This window comes from Rhinoraja longicauda, chromosome 5 (genome assembly GCF_053455715.1).
Source record: "Rhinoraja longicauda isolate Sanriku21f chromosome 5, sRhiLon1.1, whole genome shotgun sequence".
NCBI classification, from domain to species: domain Eukaryota; kingdom Metazoa; phylum Chordata; class Chondrichthyes; order Rajiformes; family Arhynchobatidae; genus Rhinoraja; species Rhinoraja longicauda.
In genome coordinates this window covers 21,836,318-21,855,235 of record NC_135957.1, presented here as the reverse complement: position 1 = coordinate 21,855,235, position 18,918 = coordinate 21,836,318, and the positions used below count along the sequence as shown (strand labels likewise).

At 40.2% G+C, this 18,918-nt stretch overlaps 1 protein-coding gene across 12 annotated transcripts in view; it reads right to left on the bottom strand.

Moving 5' to 3' along the window:
- Positions 1 to 215: 215 nt before the first annotated feature.
- Positions 216 to 18,918, bottom strand: part of dst (dystonin) — a 471,716-nt gene continuing 453,013 nt past the window's right edge. For 3 of the 12 annotated variants that reach the window (XM_078399038.1, XM_078399030.1, XM_078399032.1), the window contains 10 exons: positions 18,076 to 18,230; positions 17,747 to 17,821; positions 13,071 to 13,088; positions 12,554 to 12,671; positions 11,177 to 11,245; positions 10,953 to 10,967; positions 10,254 to 10,447; positions 9,655 to 9,765; positions 4,334 to 4,457; positions 216 to 1,402 (listed from right to left, as the gene is read on the bottom strand). In XM_078399038.1, coding sequence (XP_078255164.1) covers positions 1,128 to 1,402; positions 4,334 to 4,457; positions 9,655 to 9,765; positions 10,254 to 10,447; positions 10,953 to 10,967; positions 11,177 to 11,245; positions 12,554 to 12,671; positions 13,071 to 13,088; positions 17,747 to 17,821; positions 18,076 to 18,230 — 1,154 coding nt within the window. In that variant the 3' untranslated portion in view covers positions 216 to 1,127. The remainder of the gene's footprint in view (positions 1,403 to 4,333; positions 4,458 to 9,654; positions 9,766 to 10,253; positions 10,448 to 10,952; positions 10,968 to 11,176; positions 11,246 to 12,553; positions 12,672 to 13,070; positions 13,089 to 17,746; positions 17,822 to 18,075; positions 18,231 to 18,918) is intronic. The other 9 variants (XM_078399039.1, XM_078399042.1, XM_078399041.1 and 6 more) reach the window with 6 other exon arrangements.

The following is an 18,918-nucleotide window of genomic DNA, read 5'->3' as shown; positions in this document are numbered from 1 at the left end:
TTTAATATCTCCCTCAGGCTCGATGCCCAGTCTGCTTCCCATGGGTTTCTCTAATGGAAAGATGATGTAAAATGTAGATTGTGTTAGTGCATCTTAATTCTGAGATGCAAATCTACAATCTTGATATTTATAACGTGAAGCTCAAACGAAGCGTTCATAATTAGAAAAGAATGTTTTCAGTACCAGTGGGAATTCCTACTCATTTTACTGGCATCAGCAAATTGCCATTTGCTTTAATTTTTAAAAACTGTCCATTGTAAACTATTACTATAAAAGGAACAAACATGGATGATTCAGTTTTAGACTCATTGCAAGCAACTTTGCTTTAATACAAAATGGGATCAATGATGCAATTATCTTCCACTCAAGCAAAAGAAATTTTCACATTGACATTAACACTTCATACTTAATATATTAATTATTAGTAGTACAAATTACTTCTTGTGGGAGGGCAGGAGAGATTTAATAATGGCAGTTTGATTTCAGCTAAATAAAATGGCACAAAAATGCTGCAGGGCTTTGTTTGTAAAGTGTCTTCTTAACAGCCGACATGAATGTGTTAACTGAACGGTTAAGAGTAAATTTAAATTGCTACATTATGGTAATGCTGATAGGCATTTTACATCCCTTTTCACCTGGGACACAGACATTTGCTTTGTATTTAATTCAGAAAATATCAGCGCCGGCCGAGCAAATAAAGTTATTTCATAATATTCAGCATTGCCTCATTGGAATTGTGCACGAGGTAATCAGAGTTGTTGGCAAACCTGCCTGCTAATTGACAAGACATGTTCCTGGGATTTTGTTTTTACAGTCGTACATTCAGAAACCGCTTTCAGCAATAGTTACCCAATTCTACATTACATGTAAAAATATTAGTTTAACTTACATCTTTCTTAAAAGCTCTTTTAATTTTCCGTCCAGAGGATATGGCATCAAGGAAAAAAAAGTAACAGAATATTTATTCACATAAAATAATATACCTTACAAGACAAACGCACAAATAAGGCCATTCTGCAGCATCAAAAGTCCACCTCTTGCAATATTTCACAACAGATTCTACAGAATATTTTACATCCCAAGGACTGCATCATGGTATTACTTAGGAGGTCGTCGCTGAGATCAGACTATCTTTTGGAGGCTGCACTTAGTTTGCTAGTTGCTGGGGACCTCCTTGATGGTGTCGGGATTTTTGACAGTTTCGCTGAAGATGGCCGAGATCCTGCTCGTGACCCTGATCTGCTAGTTTCAGGCACTGCAACCGAAGCATCCGAGCACACAGACTGGATATCTGAAATGTCAAAATCGGAAGCATCGCTGCCCCGGCGACTGCTTGCTCTACTGCCAGTCTTGCTTCCTGCGCGGCTTGTGGGACGACTTGGGACTTTTCTTGACTCTAAGGCTGGATTAAATACACATAGATCGTAGGTTAAATAAATGTGTTAATCCATTGTTGACGACATGAAATGCAGATTACATTTTCATCTCACATCCCACAGGCTGGTTCCACCAAGAAGCAGTACAGAACGCCACAGGAGATCCTTCTTCTCGGTGGCTATCAAACTGTACAACTCCTCCCCCTTCTGTCGTGGGGTAGACCAACTCTCCTCCTCCCCTCCCCAAATCTTTGCACATCCCCAATCCTCTCCACTCATCACTTTAATTTCATGTTTCAGGCATCTTGTGTTTTATAAGTGTTGGCAGATCAATTTCCCTCCTGGGATAAATAAAGTTCTATTGTATCATATCGTACAATCAAATGACTAATGCAAACGACATAAATACAATTGCATAATTTGTTTCTAAATATTCAGGAACACAAGAGATATAGAGTTAAACATACCTAGTTTCAGGCAATAGCTCAGGAGTGTAACCTTACCCCCCTCCCCACCTCCACCACCCATTACCCCCCCACCATACACATTCCTGCATTTTAACATGTCAAGCAATTCTATGGGGCGAGTCCTTTGACACCACAAGTCACATTTTGTTCAAGATGGCCGCGCCGTTGTGTTTGGCTGCCTGCCACTGTATGTTTCTTTTTTTTTTTTCCTAATCAGATGTGCAGCACTTTGGTCAACGTGGGTTGTTTTAAAATGTGCTATACAAATAAAATTGACTTGACTTGACTTGACCTCCATTAGTCTGGCCAAATGACCACTGTTCAAATGTGCAGCAAGAAAGAGAGCCTCCCATGCTGAACTGTCTTTGGGATGAGAGTGAGAATGAGAGGGTAACATATTAGTACAGCAGTTCCAAATTCCTGTTCCTCAGAGTCTACTTTGCACTGAGGACATCCAAAACCCGATCAGCTCCATTCTCCACCAGAATAGCCCCCTCCATGTTTTTATTAAATCATCGTCTAATCAATCCTCATCCACTTCAAACTTGCCCTTACACTGAACACCTCTCTGCAGGTTTTGCACAGGTGAAGGGGCATCCTGGCTATGTGCACTTTGTGAGGTGAACATTCTTTATTCAACATAGACACCAATTGCTGGAGTAACTCAGCGGGTCAGACAGCATCTCTGGAGAAAAAAGATGGGTGATGTTTCATATCAGGTTCATTCTTCAGACTACCTTTATTCATGACCTGTTTAGGTGCTCTTCCATAGTCCCTTTTCCAACACATAAATTATTACACCTATACTGTCTCATGCTCTTCAAACTTTCAGCAGCTTTGTGTCACATTGTACTCTTTGCTCCCTTACTAATGCCCATATTTTAACGCCCCAGGTTTTTAACTCAAATTCTCTATTTCTATTTAAGGAGATTTGCAGTAACATTTAACCCTCTAGAAGATAATTAAATCCCACAGACATCTTGACCATGTTCTGGTTAAGGATTCTGTTCCATTTTTCCAAATTATGTTCATTTTCACTGAACCAATGATTCCCCTCTATGAGGGATAGAGGGGCCCCTGAACACATCAATCCCATTTATCATTCCCATCCCTACCCACGCTTCCCAAAAATACTGCAGGGGTCCCATTGCTCTTCCTTCAGCTCTGGTCACCTTTCACTCCCAATATGATCTATTTGTCCTTTGCCTCCTTAGAAAGTTCAGCAAGAGCTCGAGGAAAATTAGCTCTGTTTACAATTACATCTTCCAGACTCACAATTCATCAAGAGTAGCTCATAGCTACCACTCTAATTTACTTCAAACAACAGCTGCTCATTGTGATTCAGATATGCTCATTTATATAACAGCCTGTCCAATTCCCAATCACTTTTGTTTTACAATATTAGACCAGACTGAGCTGGACCAGACCCATACTTTGTGTCTGCCCTGAACATGGGCCCCAATGATCTCAGAGCCCTGACCGGGTAGGGGTTCTGCAAAGCCTGATGGTACACATCTGGCAACCAGATCTCAGGCAGTCCAGAGGCTCCAAGCATCCAGAAGGCCTATGCAGTTCTTCCCAATGATCTATGATGCTCAATTCCAACACTAAATATGTTCTCCACATATCTATTTCCAGCAAATTATTAAGTCATTATTTTTATTTGATCTTACATTTAAAATTGTTTGCATTGCCTTCAATTGTTTCCCAATGATCTCTGATTCTCAAATCCAACACTAAATTTTTTTCACATTTCTGTGATGCTCAAAAGATCATTGGCAAACAATTGATGACAAGGCAAACAATTTAAATTGAAATCAAATAAAAATAACAACTTAATAATTAGATAGAAACAGAAATTTGGAGAATTTTAAAAAAAAGCCATAATTAAGCACCTTTTTAATGAAGAATCAAAGGAACAAGCTGCAGTGGTGGGGGCTGCCAGGTAGAAAATGTGTCCACATCCTCAGCTCAGTCACTTACTGATTCCCCTATGGAGAGTGCAGGGGCCAAGTGAATGGCCAAACTTTAGTGCGCAGGTGCAGGATGCTTGTAACGGGCTGCCATGCATGCACAGCAGTCGGCCAGTGATTCAATACTGGGCCATGGGCAGGCCCATATCTCATTTTGATCAGTTATCTCCTTTCCCATTTAATCTCACTCATCTCTCTTCCCTTGTGTTCGCACTCTTCCCGGCTTCTGAATTTGCTCACAACCCGTTCTGATGAATGGTCATCACTCTGGAAAGTCTGTTTCTCACAAATGTTGCCTGACTTCTTTATTACTTCCAACACTGAGTTTTATTTTAGCTGGGCACCATCGTGTTCTGAACCATGTATATTTTACAATGGCTGTCAGCAGGCAGAGTCAGCTGTAGGAAGCCTGGGAGACTTTAAAAAAATCCCTATTTCCTTGATACGAACTTTGATCAAGCTTCAAGGTCTGAAAGTACAGAAAGCAGCAAGATTACAGTCACCATAAAACACTGACCTGGTACATGAGACCTTCCCCTAGAAGGAGGAGTTGACGTTAAATTGCTGTCATCTCCAGAATGAAAACTCTTCCCAGAGAGATATCCGGGTGGTCGCAATTTGCTTCCCTGGATGGGTGTTACCTAGATTATTACATAGAGAACAGGGTTAGTATTTAATTACCAGTGATAGGTAGATAAAATCTAGATAGGACTTCTTCAAATATGGATCATTCTACAAAGCCATCCTATTCCCAGCTTCAAGGTTTTTCAGAGCTTCTCTGTTGTCACTACCTCGGCTGCACAGCATCAAAGGATTAACCTTTACAGCTGGCTAATTAACAATAAATAATTTAACGACACCCATACGAAGCTACTCCAGGAGAACATAGCTCTGTCATTCCTCAACATACAAGAACTGTAATATGAATGTGTCTGAGGAGGATGGAAATCAGAGATCCTGCACCAGAGATGATGCTCAATGTTTACTCTCACAGTCTTTGCTGTTAGCTTCTTGCTTCTCGCAGTATTTGATAAAGATCTTTTTTTTCTGCTGGTGGGAACAAGGGAGTATTCTCTGAAAAACAGAGTGAAACCAGGAAATACTGCTTCACATCAATGATAGTGGAAATGTGTAACACTCTCCCACACAAAAAAATGAGATAGAGACATATATTCTACAAAAAATGATTAATAGATATTAGCTAACCACATGTGTTGAGAAATATAAAGCCAACACGGCTAAACAGACATGGGAGCACATCCACCATAGTTCACAATGGCAATATGAGCTCAATGAACATCTTGGTATGAGCACAAGCACCCTTCACTGCCACACACATTCCCAGCTTGCTGTATATATGATAATAAACAACTTTGCATTCCCTTTCTGCAACTATCTCAGCAGATTTCACATGTTTTGTTTCAGATTCAGAAATTAGTTTAATTTAGTTTTGTTTATTGTCACGTGTACTAGGTCCGGTGAAAAGCCTTCAAATTAATATTTTTATTTGCTTCAATTATTATGTTGCCCTTAACTTTTTATATGCTTTCAGGATTGGGAGTGTAGGAGTGAAGTTACTGAATAGCTAATCCAAAGGCTGATATTAAAGATTACAACTATAAGGGAAATTGAATTCAGACAATTAAATAAGCAACAACTATAAGATAATGGCAACATGAAACTCCTCAGGTTTGCTCGTGCAATTTTAATGAAGGAAATCTGCTAACCTGTGTCTTGCAGATACGTTACTCCTGACCTTGATAATGTAGTTATTCGTGAACTGTGTTTGCAATCCACACAATTGTGCTAAACTTGTGTAAAGCTTTCATAGCCAAGTCGGCCTCACAAAGCATGAGATCGGGCACTTGGTTTGGCCAAGACAAAGGCACATCAGACCCAGCTCACTCTTGCTCAACCTCTGTACGAGCAATCTAAATTGGCAGAGGTGCCCCACGTTTTAGTTGGCTCAAATTCCAACACTGTCATTCTAAAAGAATGATTATTTTCAGCCAATTTCACAGATTCCTTCTGCACACTCCATGGGTGTATCTGAACAAAGCCATCAGTTGCTGGGACTGTAACATACAGCCAAGGTAGTCAGAACCAGACCCCCTGGCATCAGGTCGCCGGCACAGTGGTACAGGGGGCAGCACTGTGGCGTAGCGGTAAAGTTGCTGCCTTACAGCGCCAAAGACCCGGGTTCAATCCTGACTACTGGTTCTTCCTGTGACCGCGTGTGTTTTTGCCAGGTGCTCCGGTTCCCTCCCACATTCCAAAGACATGCAGGTTTGTAGGTTAATTGGCTCCGGTAAAATTGTAAATTGTCCCTAGTGAATAGGATAGTGCTAGTATACAGGGGATCGCTGGTTGGCTAGGACTTGGTGGGCCTGTTTCCATGCTGTATCTCTAAAGTAAGGGTCAAATGTAGGGAAAAAGGTCTCCTTTGGATTCACATCTGCTGCCCTCCCCCGTCTACTGGCCCCCCCTTCACTTAGGACATGACACGGAAAGTGGACTGGGAAGCAAGGGCACAGGACTACCACAAGATGAAATAGCCGAGTCCTGAACAACATACATAACCATCAAACTAGGTCTGAGGCAGATGGTGAAAGAACCAACAAAGATAAAACTACTTGACTTCACCCTTTCCAAATGACCTGGTGCTGGCACATTTGACTGGATGGAGAATAGTGATAATATCCCATCTCCATCGTATTGATTACCTTTTATACAATGGGGCACTATCACGGTGCCAGAAATAACCAAGACTAATAAGAGTGGCCAATGACTTGCTCTTGACAATATAATCATCACTGTTGAATCCACCACTGTCAACATTCGTGAGATCACGTAATGTGGCTGAAAGAGGAGGTCAGATCAGAGTCTTGGTATTCTGCACCAAGTGACTTGCCATTCGACAATGATCCCAGTTCTCCCAGTAAGTCTTCCTACCATTTACAACACACCAATTAGTAGCAATATGGAGTCATCACCACTTTCCTGAAGACGTGCAGCTTCAAGACTCTAAAGAAACTTGACACTGCCCATGGCAAAGAAACTTGTTTGGTGTGACATCCCGTCCACCACCCTGACTGTGTATTCCCTCCACTAGCAATCCCTCACATTGTGGCGGTGGGCCCCATCTACAAAAAGCAACTCGCTCACACAGCATCTCCCAAACCTACAACTTCTCTCATCCGAAAGGCAACGGGGGCAACTGAACTGGAAATGAGGCTGCTCCTTCATTATCACCTGGTTAAAATTCTGGAACACAAGAACAGCAACATTCAAGGTGAAGGCTCATCACCATCTTCTTGAGAAAAATCAAGGATGAGAATTAAATGTTCGCCTTGCCAGAGATGCATTCAATTCATGACAACATATAACAAAAAATGCTCGGGGACAGCTGCTCATGTATTCCTCTATATAAGACATTCCTGATATTTGAGCATAGGCATTGAAATCTGTTGTCCCAGAGAGAGGGACATTATATCTGACCAAGACCACACCATCATCTCCTAATCATAATTAAAATGCAAGTACTACGGATGCAGATAGCCAAATGTGAACCTGAAAATGCTGCACATAGTTGGTGAACATGTATCAGTGCAGTAATGGCAGCAATGGACAGGTTTGTGCTGAAACTGTAATCGTGTGCTATCTTCCCAAAGAAGCAAACTGACCTGCTGCATTGTTCACCATTTTCCATTTTGTGACTCTTCTTAGAGTTGCAAGTGCCTCTTGTAGATTGAGGAGGAAGTGGGCTCTTTATTGGCCTTCCCCAGTGTTCTGAGAACAATGGTGGTCAATTAAGCAACTAGCAGGGTTTACATTTTGCCTGCACCCTGTTGAGTCCAATTATTTCAGTTTCATAAGAAAATAGCAAGAATGGGCCAACTAGGTCCCTCATGCCTGCCCTGCCATCAATATGATGATGGTCAATCTACCCCAGGCGTCAACCCCTCTTCTGGGCCAGATCCCAGCAAACCTCAGTCCCTGTCTCTTTCAAAAATGCACTTAAAGCCATAACCCTCGAACATTTAATTAATCTTCGTAAAAATACTGGTGTTTAAGTAATAAATTGGAATTTGGGCATTATTTTTCTTTACACAATTAGTGGATTTCCTGTGGTATTTTCTTGATCTACGGTGGTGACTTTGGTGAAGATTAGAATAAGCCCACTCTCCCCCACTAAGGAAAATGTTTGCTGGTTCAGGTCTCACTGTAAACACTTGGGCAAAGATCTGGGCAATTATTCTACGATAGTGCTGAAGAAGTGTTGCCTTTCAGAGTTGGAAGCTTTCTGACAAGACATTCTATCAAGACATGGTTCCATCAGAGAGAAGTGAAAAGATTTCACAGCCATGACTGCAAAGGCAGGTGCTATCAACAGTGGCTTTGCCAATATTTATACCGCAGTAATAGGAACAGATAATCGGGCTGTATCAACAAAGAAAATAGGTGCAGGAGTAGGCCGTTAGGCCCTTCGAGCCAGCACCGCCATTCAATATAATCATGGCTGATCAACCAGATTCAACATCATATTTCTGAAGCCATAATCGCAATCTAGCTCCAAGTATCCTACTTAATAATAGCAACTCCACTTCAACAAGTACTTAATGGCTGTAAAACACTTGATGCTCTCAATGATACAAAGTAAATGCAACCTTTTTTTAAAATATGGCTTAATGCAAAGCAAAATGGATTAATGCCAATTTCTTTACTGGCTCTAAAACTGTGGCATAGCATTACTAAAACACTTATGGAAATCAACTTCCTTTCTTAAAGCAGGATATATCATTTGGTTATTTCTTATATCATTTGGTTCCATGAAGAAAAATAATCAAAATCTGTGATCTCAGAAACCAACTGGGTACCATGACTCAGCATGGAATTATATGCACAGAAACTATTCAATCATGCACAAGTTGACAGGAGAAGATTTAAAGATTTTAAATAAAGGAAAGAACAATATAGCCACAAGATTCCTTCCATCTGTACAGTGAAACAAGATGAAATGAACAGAGGTGTTAGTTTTACAAGACTGAAAATCTTAGAAAAGAGAGATACTCTGAAAAGATAAATGAATGTTAGCTTCGAGAGGTCAGGATACATTAAGGAAGAGGTCAAAAGTGTGGGTTGGAGGGATTTGGGGGAGGGGGAGAAGCCTCTTCTCTCTAGTGTTACAGATAAATAAGTGGCTCTTTTTCAGGATTCAGTTTTAAATATTCTTTATCTTGAACCTTGGAATGCTGACAGCTCCTATTATAGACAATGAGTTTTGCAAATTACTGATAGATACTAAAAGTCAATTTCATTAACAGATTGAATAGTTAAATAAACAACCACCCTACTGCACAAACTAAGTGTTCATAAAGTGAACTATTTGGTAACTGTGATCAATGAATTGAGCAATTTAAAACATTTCCACCAACAAATCTCTAAAAATAGAAGACTGTGGCATCTCAGTGATACGCCACTCAAGTACAAGTGCCTCTGACCACTGATTTTATCCATTTTATTCTAAAAGATTAAGCAAAAAAATTGGGAATGATTCAGTAGAGTATTTCGTACTCACTACTTCCAAATGTGTTTCAATTTCCCATTTCAATTTATTATGTACAACAGGGACAAATACATTTGGAATCCTGAAAAGCAGCCCAAAATTCTTCCTTGGGAGAAGGTAAATTTTCCCTCGGGAGAATTTTCTGAACAATAAACTTTTTAATAATGACCTTTCTAAGACAGCTAACCAAACTAAAAACGAAATGCACTTTTGATATGTTGACCACTACCAACACTTGTCTCTTAAGCTGGGAGTTCTTCACCGTACTATACCTCTGGAGATGGGACCCGACGTTCAGGGGACTCTGGTGATTTATAAGCACTTGATGTTTTGCTGTTTGTCAACCATGGTTTATCATAATTGCGGATTAAATGTTGGGGTGTCTGTATGAAACAAGGATACATTGAAAATGAATGGAAATTGAAACAATAAAGTAAAATGACCAGGAAATAACAATGCCATGGAAAAGGAAGTGTAATAAGGTCGAAGTAAAATTAAAAATGCAATGATCAAGACAATGTGAATCCCTCAAAATGAGTAAAGTTAGTAAGCAATCTATGTCTGGCATGCGTTAATCTTCCCGTGATGTGTTATATTAAATGCACACTTGACAATACTTCATAACCAACCTCACACAAAAACTGAAGCAACAAACCTGAAATAAATATTAAAGTGGCTAAGACAGTATTCTACAAATGCAATGAATTATCAATACAATAGGGAGATAGGCACTGCACTATCATTAGGCTGTTGAACAGGAACAATAGCACTGAGCTTGTTGCTGGGTTAGAGTAGCGGCATTCTAAGCTATAATGGTAACATTATCAATCGCAGGAAACACTGAAAACTGAACTGTGCCACTCAACATTACCTTAGGAGGAGTGCTTGTAACAACTGGTGGGACTGGAACACTTGGACTGGCACTGGATGCTGATCTGTTGGGTGAAGCTGCCCTTGATGATGGCCGCGACCTTCGCCCTCGTGACCGGAAGGCAGCCATGGATTGACTCATGCCTTCGGGAAGAATGAACTTCTCACGCAACTCAACATTTGTTCTGCCCTTAGCTGAAAGGAATGAAAAAAAATTCAGCTGTAAATCATCCGCAACTTCACAAGCAAGCAGCATACTTGCAATGACAAGGGAGAGTATGAAGGGGGACGTGGGGGGGCTAATGAATAGGACGGTTAAAAAATAGTCAACAGATGATGGAATAATACTGAAATCTGAATTGAAAGCCTATCCATACCAGCAACTCAACATTTAGGTTGGTGTACGTATGCAACATGAGATGAATTAGCCCAGCAAATTTTCAAAACTTAAATGGAAGGGGATAAAAAATGTTGATAGTAGTAAAGGTTTCAGTTCAGTTTCATGTTAAAAACTACGCAAGAGTTCAGAGTCCATTAACCTCATGCAGCCAGTTTAAAGAAGCTCAGGGACTCATTAAAGCCAATCCCCATTCCAAAAGATTTGTGCAGAAGCTTAAAACAGCACACCACTTTCAGGCAGAACAGATGTATACATTCCACTTAGGAGGATGCTACAATATCAGACAAGGTGACCACTTACTTGCAGTGAGTATTACTGCGGGTAAAAGAAAAAAGTCATATAAGCAACTTCACATGCATTTCAAAGTGGATGATCATTTTGTAGTTGGTTAAAAGAAACAAAGCGCATTGGATTACAGTTCTCTTTTTTTTTAAAGCACAAAGCCTGCTGTAAGCCACTAGGAGGGTTAAGCCATACAGAGTAGGAAAGCACAAAGGTGAAGGAAAAGAGACAGGTTTGCCAACCTATAGGAGACTGACTGGCAATTGAAGAGTTTGATTCCGAATGCAACATTTTACTTCCATGATGATGAACTGGAAGAAATGATAATGGTAAATCACATTAAAAGAAAAAGAGGAGAAATTTTTAGTAGGAAATAGGACCAAGCACAGGGCAGATAAAACAGAGAAATCAATTGAAGAACTAATATAAACTTCTCAAAACATCTAAACTATAAATATTTCACAACATTCATGTCATATGTGCGATCGAAGCTCTAATTTTTGCTAACAAAAATGAGTATTATTGCTTTATATCTGCTTATAACTAATTAATTCTCAATTTTATGCAGGTGGACATATTGTGTGTTGGAGCTTAGATTAGGATGTCAATCGGTTGCTAAATTGCAATGGTAGGATCCACTAATACCTTCATGCATTTCACACAGATACAATCTCCATCAAAGATCTTTTGTTGACTATGATTTATTTTCAGTCTCTTGAAAGTGAGACCAAATTGCAGAATCTCCACAGAATTGCTGCAAGAACGACACTGCAAGGGCTAGAAAGAAGTAATATGCTGCACTTTATTTCATTGATTGCTTAAATTTGAAAAATAAACGAGATGGGAAAACAGTCAATCTGCCCGAGAGCCATGTATTATTCAATGGGGGAAGCAAGAATCTGTTTGCTCCAGCGAGGGAATGTGGGGCTCCATGAAAATGTAACGTGCTGGGTAGCAGGCAGCAGTTTGACTGCCTGACCGCGGGAGAAGAATGAGGAGGAGATAAGACTTTTATTTGCCTTCCATCACAGTGAGGGTGTGCCTGGAGCAATCACTGTGATGGTTGTCTGTGTTAAATTGTAATTGTGTGTCTTGTGTTCTTTATTGTTTACTGTCAACCATTTACTGTTTATTGTTTATTGTCAACCATTTACGACGGACCCTGACGTGAGAGGACGCTGGCGCTGTTTGTTCGCCGCTTTTCCATCTGGACAAATCTTTTGTTTGTTTGTTTGTTTTTATGTTTTGTTTGCTCTGTAAAGCGTCTTTGAGTTTCTAGAAAAGCGCTATATAAATTAAATGTATTATTATTATTATTATTAATCAATGGTGAAGCTTTGGGAGTGAGACGAGTGGACCACGAGTTGAAATCTGCAGGAATACATCCCGTCATGAGTTGCCAACTTTGACAAAACTGTGCATCGCTCCAATCCATTGATGCCAACCATTTCAATACACTGCTGCCTGCTTGTACCTCTATCAAGAAATAATCCATCATCATTTTGTACAGACATGAATGTACCTTGTTATGAAAAGGTACTACATTGGACCACAAGGGCAAGCTGGTGCTGCCCAAGCAGGTGGCTGGTTGAACCAACCAAAGAGTCTTCAAAACCTACCTCTGCAGGGGTCATTTTTCACCAAAAACTCATCTAAGGCCATCCAGCCTCCGCCAACGCGAACCATCACTGTACTGCGTAGGATACGGACTAACCGCAACTGCTGGGAGTCACCAAACTACAAGAGAGGAAAGCAAGAGGAAATTAAACAGCACTTTATAGTTTTGGGTATTAACAAACAATTTTGCTCGTGTTTTTCTCTTGCAGACTGTAATGATTGGCTTTGCACCAAGCATTTATTTTTGCAGTTGCAAGCTCTATTTCTCCACCCCCACCACTCTTTAAAGCAGCCGATTTGAAAAGGTGAATGATTAAATGGAAAATGAGCAGCACAAACTCATAGCATAATGACGGTGGAAACATCCAACATTGAAAAAAGTAAGCTGATGGCCAACAGACTGGGAAAGCCGCTGTCCCCAAATGGTTTAAGAGGCTGAAAGCCACAAAGCAGCAGTTACTGGCCCACAGCACACAACACAACAGGTAAAATACATCAGACATTTATGGTGCTCTGTACCTGATTTCCCAGGAAGAACTAAGTCATGGAAGAGAACATGAAGAAAAAGAAAATTAGTCACAACAACTTTAGTTTTAATATATAACAATGTTTGTAAACAGTTGTAGCTTCACTTGCAAAGCTGGTGGAATTTATTACTATTCCAGGGGTTAAGTCTGGTCAGAAAGAATCTACCAAGAAGCCCTATATCAGGGAGGTCTTTTAGGACCGAGATGAGAAAACATTTCTTCACACAGAGAGTGGTGAGTCTGTGGAATTCTCTGCCACAGAAGGTAGTTGAGGCCAGTTCATTGGCTATATTTAAGAGGGAGTTAGATGTGGCCCTTGTGGCTAAAGGGATCAGGGGGTATGGAGAGAAGGCAGGTACAAGCTACTGAGCTGGATGATCAGCCATGATCATATTTAATGGCGGTGCAGGCTCGAAGGGCCGAATGGCCTACTCCTGCACCTATTTTCTATGTTTCTATAACAAAGGAAAATAGTTTGATTTGTTTTTCTATTTATGTTTGTGAGGAGAGGAAGGGGGGGAGGCAAGAACTAAGGGGGACCCGGCTTGGGGAAGGGGCGCAGGGGGGTGGGGAGAACGAAGTAAGGATGAGTACTTTTGGTAACTTTGTTGGTGCCTTTGTGGCTATTCTTTTGTGTACTTCATATGCAAAAACAAAGAATTTCACTGTACTTAGGTGCAAGTGACATTACAATATCATCAACATTATCAAGTATCATCACATTGTTGCACAAGACTGACTAGGTTGCACTGCTCCAAACAAGATCTGTTCTGTGTCAGTGAAACATGGCCACACCTTTGAAAGGGAACTCGAAGACACAGAGTATCACAGATGACCCTGACCCCACTGAACATTCACATACATGTCCGTTCACAACACATGTCTGTGAAATAGCTGTTAAAAGGTTAATTTCCCCTGCTCATTCCGGCCCAGGTAACGCCAAAACCAACCCTTGCCTGTTTGTGGTTGAATCTGTACAGGCGAGACGTTGAGTGGCTATTCCCTTATGCTACTAAGTACAATATAGGCTGGTGCATTTTACCAATGGAATTAAAGAAATTATAAAGGAGTATAAAGGAATTTCTAAAGGAAATTATGAATGTGTCAATTTACCTTTTCACTGTCTACCTTGTGGAAAGAAAACTTCATAGGATTGGTTTCTATATGTTACAATCCAAGTTACAATCTAATATCTTATCGTCGTTCCTTCGTGACATATACCGACTTTCCAGACCTTAAATCCAGCAGGCACTTCTCGTATATTAAATGGCAGCAAAGATCATTGTGTCTACGCTGCTCTCGATGATACACTAATGCATTACGTCAGTGCTGGAAGAATTTATATTCATAACCCTAGCCACACCTCTAGGTCCTTCCAGTCCTATACGTAAGCTTAATATTAAACTCAAGACAATCGCTTGGTGTCTAAAAAATACTACAGCAGGATACAAAGTAATACAAAATGCTAAAATAGCTAATAAATGCAAAATGGCTCCAGCACTCCGGCCCCTAATTGTTATAAGTGCGGTGGCGCAGCGGTGGAGTTGCTGCTTTGCAGCGCCGGAGACTCGGGTTCGATCCTGACTACGGGTGCTGCACTGTATGGAGTTTGTGCATTCTCCCCGTGACCTGCGTGGGTTTTCTCCGAGATCTTCGGTTTCCTCCCACACTCCAAGGACGTACAGGTGTGTAGGTTAATTGACTGGGTAAGTGTGGAAATTGTCCCTAGTGGGTGTAGGATGGTGTTAATGTACGGGGATCGCTGGGCGGCGCGGACTTGGTGGGCCGAAAAGGCCTGTTTCCGCGCTGTATATATATGATATGATATGATAATCCTCAACCGTGAAACATTATTAAACTTAGTTTGACATCTTTGAATGACATCGTTATTGCGGGATTGCTAATAGAAAGGGAAGCTCCACCAGATATTTCTCTACAGATTCCCCCGATCTAGTGATGGTAACAATGTGCCTGATAAAAGTCAACATTGGACAACTAAAGCAGCCTTAACCAGAAAGCTCTTTCAGTCAATGAAGGATGGCAGACAGTTGCCACAGTTTTGCTTATTCACACCATTTGGAAATTGTGTGTATATTAGTAAGGAGGGAAGAGAACAGACAAGTCATACCTAAGTTGGTGGGTTTTACAAATGGCATTGGTACATTTCTAAAGTAAATTTCTATTAAGCTATGAACTCTTCATTAACATGCCAAAAACAAACATTATAAAAAAGATACTTGGTTTATTAACCTTAATGGCTGGTGATTATGAGTGAAAATATTTGTTTCTTTTCTAGTTCATTTAAAATTAATAATTGTTATTTTTAACATTTTATCTGCAATGTCAGTTATTTTTAACATGTAAATTGTTTCTTTTTTCATAATATAGCTTTTGAATTTTCAGGGGATCCAAATGTCCCTGAAAATTCAAAAGCTACATTATGAAAGAAGAAACAATTTACATTTAAAAAATAACTGACGTTGCAGATGAATGTTAAAAATAACAATTGTCAGCTGGCAGGGGTTGGTTTATGCGTTGCTGGCGTTGATGCTTCTTTCAGATATTTTGTGACTTGGCTTCTACTGGGCTGTACACCACCTGAAGCTTCACAATCTGCGAGCAGAACAGTATTTACCAGCAAGCAGACATCGGAGTACTGCAAGAGTCTAGGCTATATAAGAAAATAACTGCAGATGCTGGTACAAATCGAAGGTATTTATTCACAAAATGCTGGAGTAACTGAAGAAGGGTCTCGACCCGAAACGTCACCCATTCCTTCTCTCCTGAGATGCTGCCTGACCTGCTGAGTTACTCCAGCATTTTGTGAATAAATACCTTCTAAGAGTCTAGGCTATAGTCGGTGATGTGCATGACGTCTCCCGTCTGGCAGCAAGTTCCAGCAACTTACCCATTTGTTGATCCACAGATGCTACCTGACCCACCTTTTCCAACATGTTCTATCTCTATTTGTAAATTACATAATGCACTTTTAAGCTTTCTCTGCACTCAAGTGGTTACTTATTAATTACCAGATACAAGGAGGTGATTCAGTCCATCAGGTCCATGCCAGCTCTTAGCAAAGCCATCTCATCAATCCCATTTCCCTGTAGCTCTGCAACCTATGCTTTTTCACATATATGGGCCAGACCTGGATACCTGTAGCTGTAAGACAGCTGCACTAACTACTGCACCAACATGCAAACGGTAAATTGTATTTCATTTGGGAGTGAAAAGTGGCAAACTAATCTTCATTCTGAAAGCATTGCAGGGGGGAAGGAGGAAAATGGGGTGGGGGGGGGAAGAGAGGAGAAGAGGATGGAGGAGAGGGATGAAGGTAGCGGGGGGGAGAGGATAATTCTCAGGGATATTGACAAGATTATCACATACATCATGTCAACAAAAGAAGGTAGAAGCCTGATGAAGAATAAGGCAATTCAGTTATGAAAACTTGGTTTTCTTCAAGCCCTTGTCAATAGTGGTATGTTCTTTATTTTCATTTAATAAGTTGCTATTATGTTAATATACACATTTAAAATGTGTAATGAAAGAATGGAGGGAACTGATAAGCATTTGTTTTATTTAGTGCATTCTTGTAATCTGCAAAGTTCTGGCTGAAAGGGCACTTGATTTATATTTGAGAAGCTGATAGATCCAGGGTTATGGGGAAAGAGCATGGAAATAGGACTAATTGGATGGCTTTTTCAAAAAGTCAGTATGGAAACCATGGATCAGTTAGCCACATCTTCTGATGCATGATGTCATGGAAATAGCACAGTATTCTCAGTGCACAAGAATGGGAGTGAAAAATAAGTCTTAAATTCCATTTCCTTTGAAAAGCCGTGACCTTCCTTCGACAGATTTTCCCAAGTTTAATTATTCTTGTCAATCTTTTTTTGATTTGCTGTGAATAATTATTCAGTATGACATGGGAAAAATTCAATTGAGAAGATTAAGGAGCATTTCTCAGAGACTCTGTGCAGAATTCTCTGGTCCCTCCCTGTCTAAAGATTTAGGTCATTTCAGGGACTGGACTGATGAGTGTCGAGCACTCTGTTCCACCTTACCCCCTGAGACGAGCTCCTGCCCAATACACCACTGTGGCCTGTAATTCTTCGAAATCCAATAGGCAAACCATGTTTCAAGAAGTGAAATTAATTAGAACCCAAACTACGTAACATTTTTAATGGGATAAAATACTGAGGAAATCAGCAGTGTTCCACTGTTTTAAGTCTCTATTTCTTTAAATGCTCTGTAAAAATTGGGTCACTTGGCACTTAGCTGGATTCTGTTTTTAGATTATTTCCAAATTAAAGCTATAATTGCTTACTGCTATCAGTTCACAAAGTAAATATTTAGTCATTTTCTTCTACAACCTTTTCATTCCAAATGCAAGTTCAGTATGGAACACATGATATGAATAATATTGTTTTAGTGATAAGAAACTTCCTTTGCACTTGTAGGTTTTAAATGGTTATTTTTAGAAGCTATTCTTTTCTCCAAACTTTGCAATTTAAAAAGTCAGGCAGAAAATGGGCAAAAGTCAAACTGCTGGAGGAACTCAGTGGGTCAGGCAGCAGGTGTGGGGGGCACCTGTATTTGCTCAAGATTCCTGCATCTGCAGACTGGTAATGGCTTGTCCTTTAATATGGTAAAGACTGAAACACTCACCCTGTATTTGTTCTCCCCAATCTGCTCCACCTGAAACCGCTTAGCACATTTACATTTTGCAACTTGCCGTGTCACCTACAACAAAATACAACGCAGGGTGATCATTGCAAGTTCAGTTGGAAAGCATTATAGTACTTTATGAAGGTCACGCAGAGAGGCATCGAGCGGAAAGAGAAACTTGATCGTTGTTCAGAAATTAAAAATGTAATAGCCTTGAAAAGTCAGAAAAGAATTGACTGTTTCAATTAAACAGCTGACAAATGTTCGTATGTCAAGCGTCAAATCATTCCATGAAATAAAGTTTAAATCTGTAAACAATGGGTGTATACCTCGTCCTCTATTTTGTCTGCATCAGTAAGTGGTTTGTAGGCATCCTTGTTTGGGTGAAGCGCTGCCACAAATTCATAATAGTCGATGTAGCCATCTCCGTCTCTGTCAAATATATCTGCCACCGCACTCATTTCCAACCGGCTGGTCGGAAACTCTGCACAACAAGAATAAACACATTCCCCTTTGGTTAATTATTTTCATTAACTTTCTCTTCTGTTAAATTGATGCAGAGAACTAAATATCTCAACATAAACTCGATGGATATGGATTGCTTAATTATTAACTTCTTATCGTAAATGACTTACTGGAAGTCAAAACTCTGAGTGAGCCAGGGCATGGTATATTATTTTGAGTTTGGGAGAGCCATTAATTCAAATCTCAGTTCGTGCTGAGCTATCACATCTTAGCCAAGTGGCAGAACAGAATGAAAAATAACTTTAGTGTATCTGGGGCTAAGGGATAAAATAATACCGCTGGGAAATTCACTCAAATCTTTCATTAAAAGTCCTTCATGTGTAATGAATTTTATAATAATAATAATAATAAACATTTATTTTTTATAGCGCTTTTCCAAGTGCTCAAAGACGCTTTACAAAAACAGTCAAGACATAAAAACAAACAAACGAACAGTCCTGACGGAGAAGCGGCGAACAAATAGCGCCAGCGTCCTCTCACGTCAGGGTCCGGCAGTAGACAATAACTTTAGTTTAGTTTAGTGATACAGCGTGGAAACATGCCCTTTGGCCCACCGAGTCCATACCGACTAGTAATCCCTGTACACTAACACTATCTCCACATTAGAAACAATTTTACAAATTTTGCCAAAGCCAATTATCCTACAA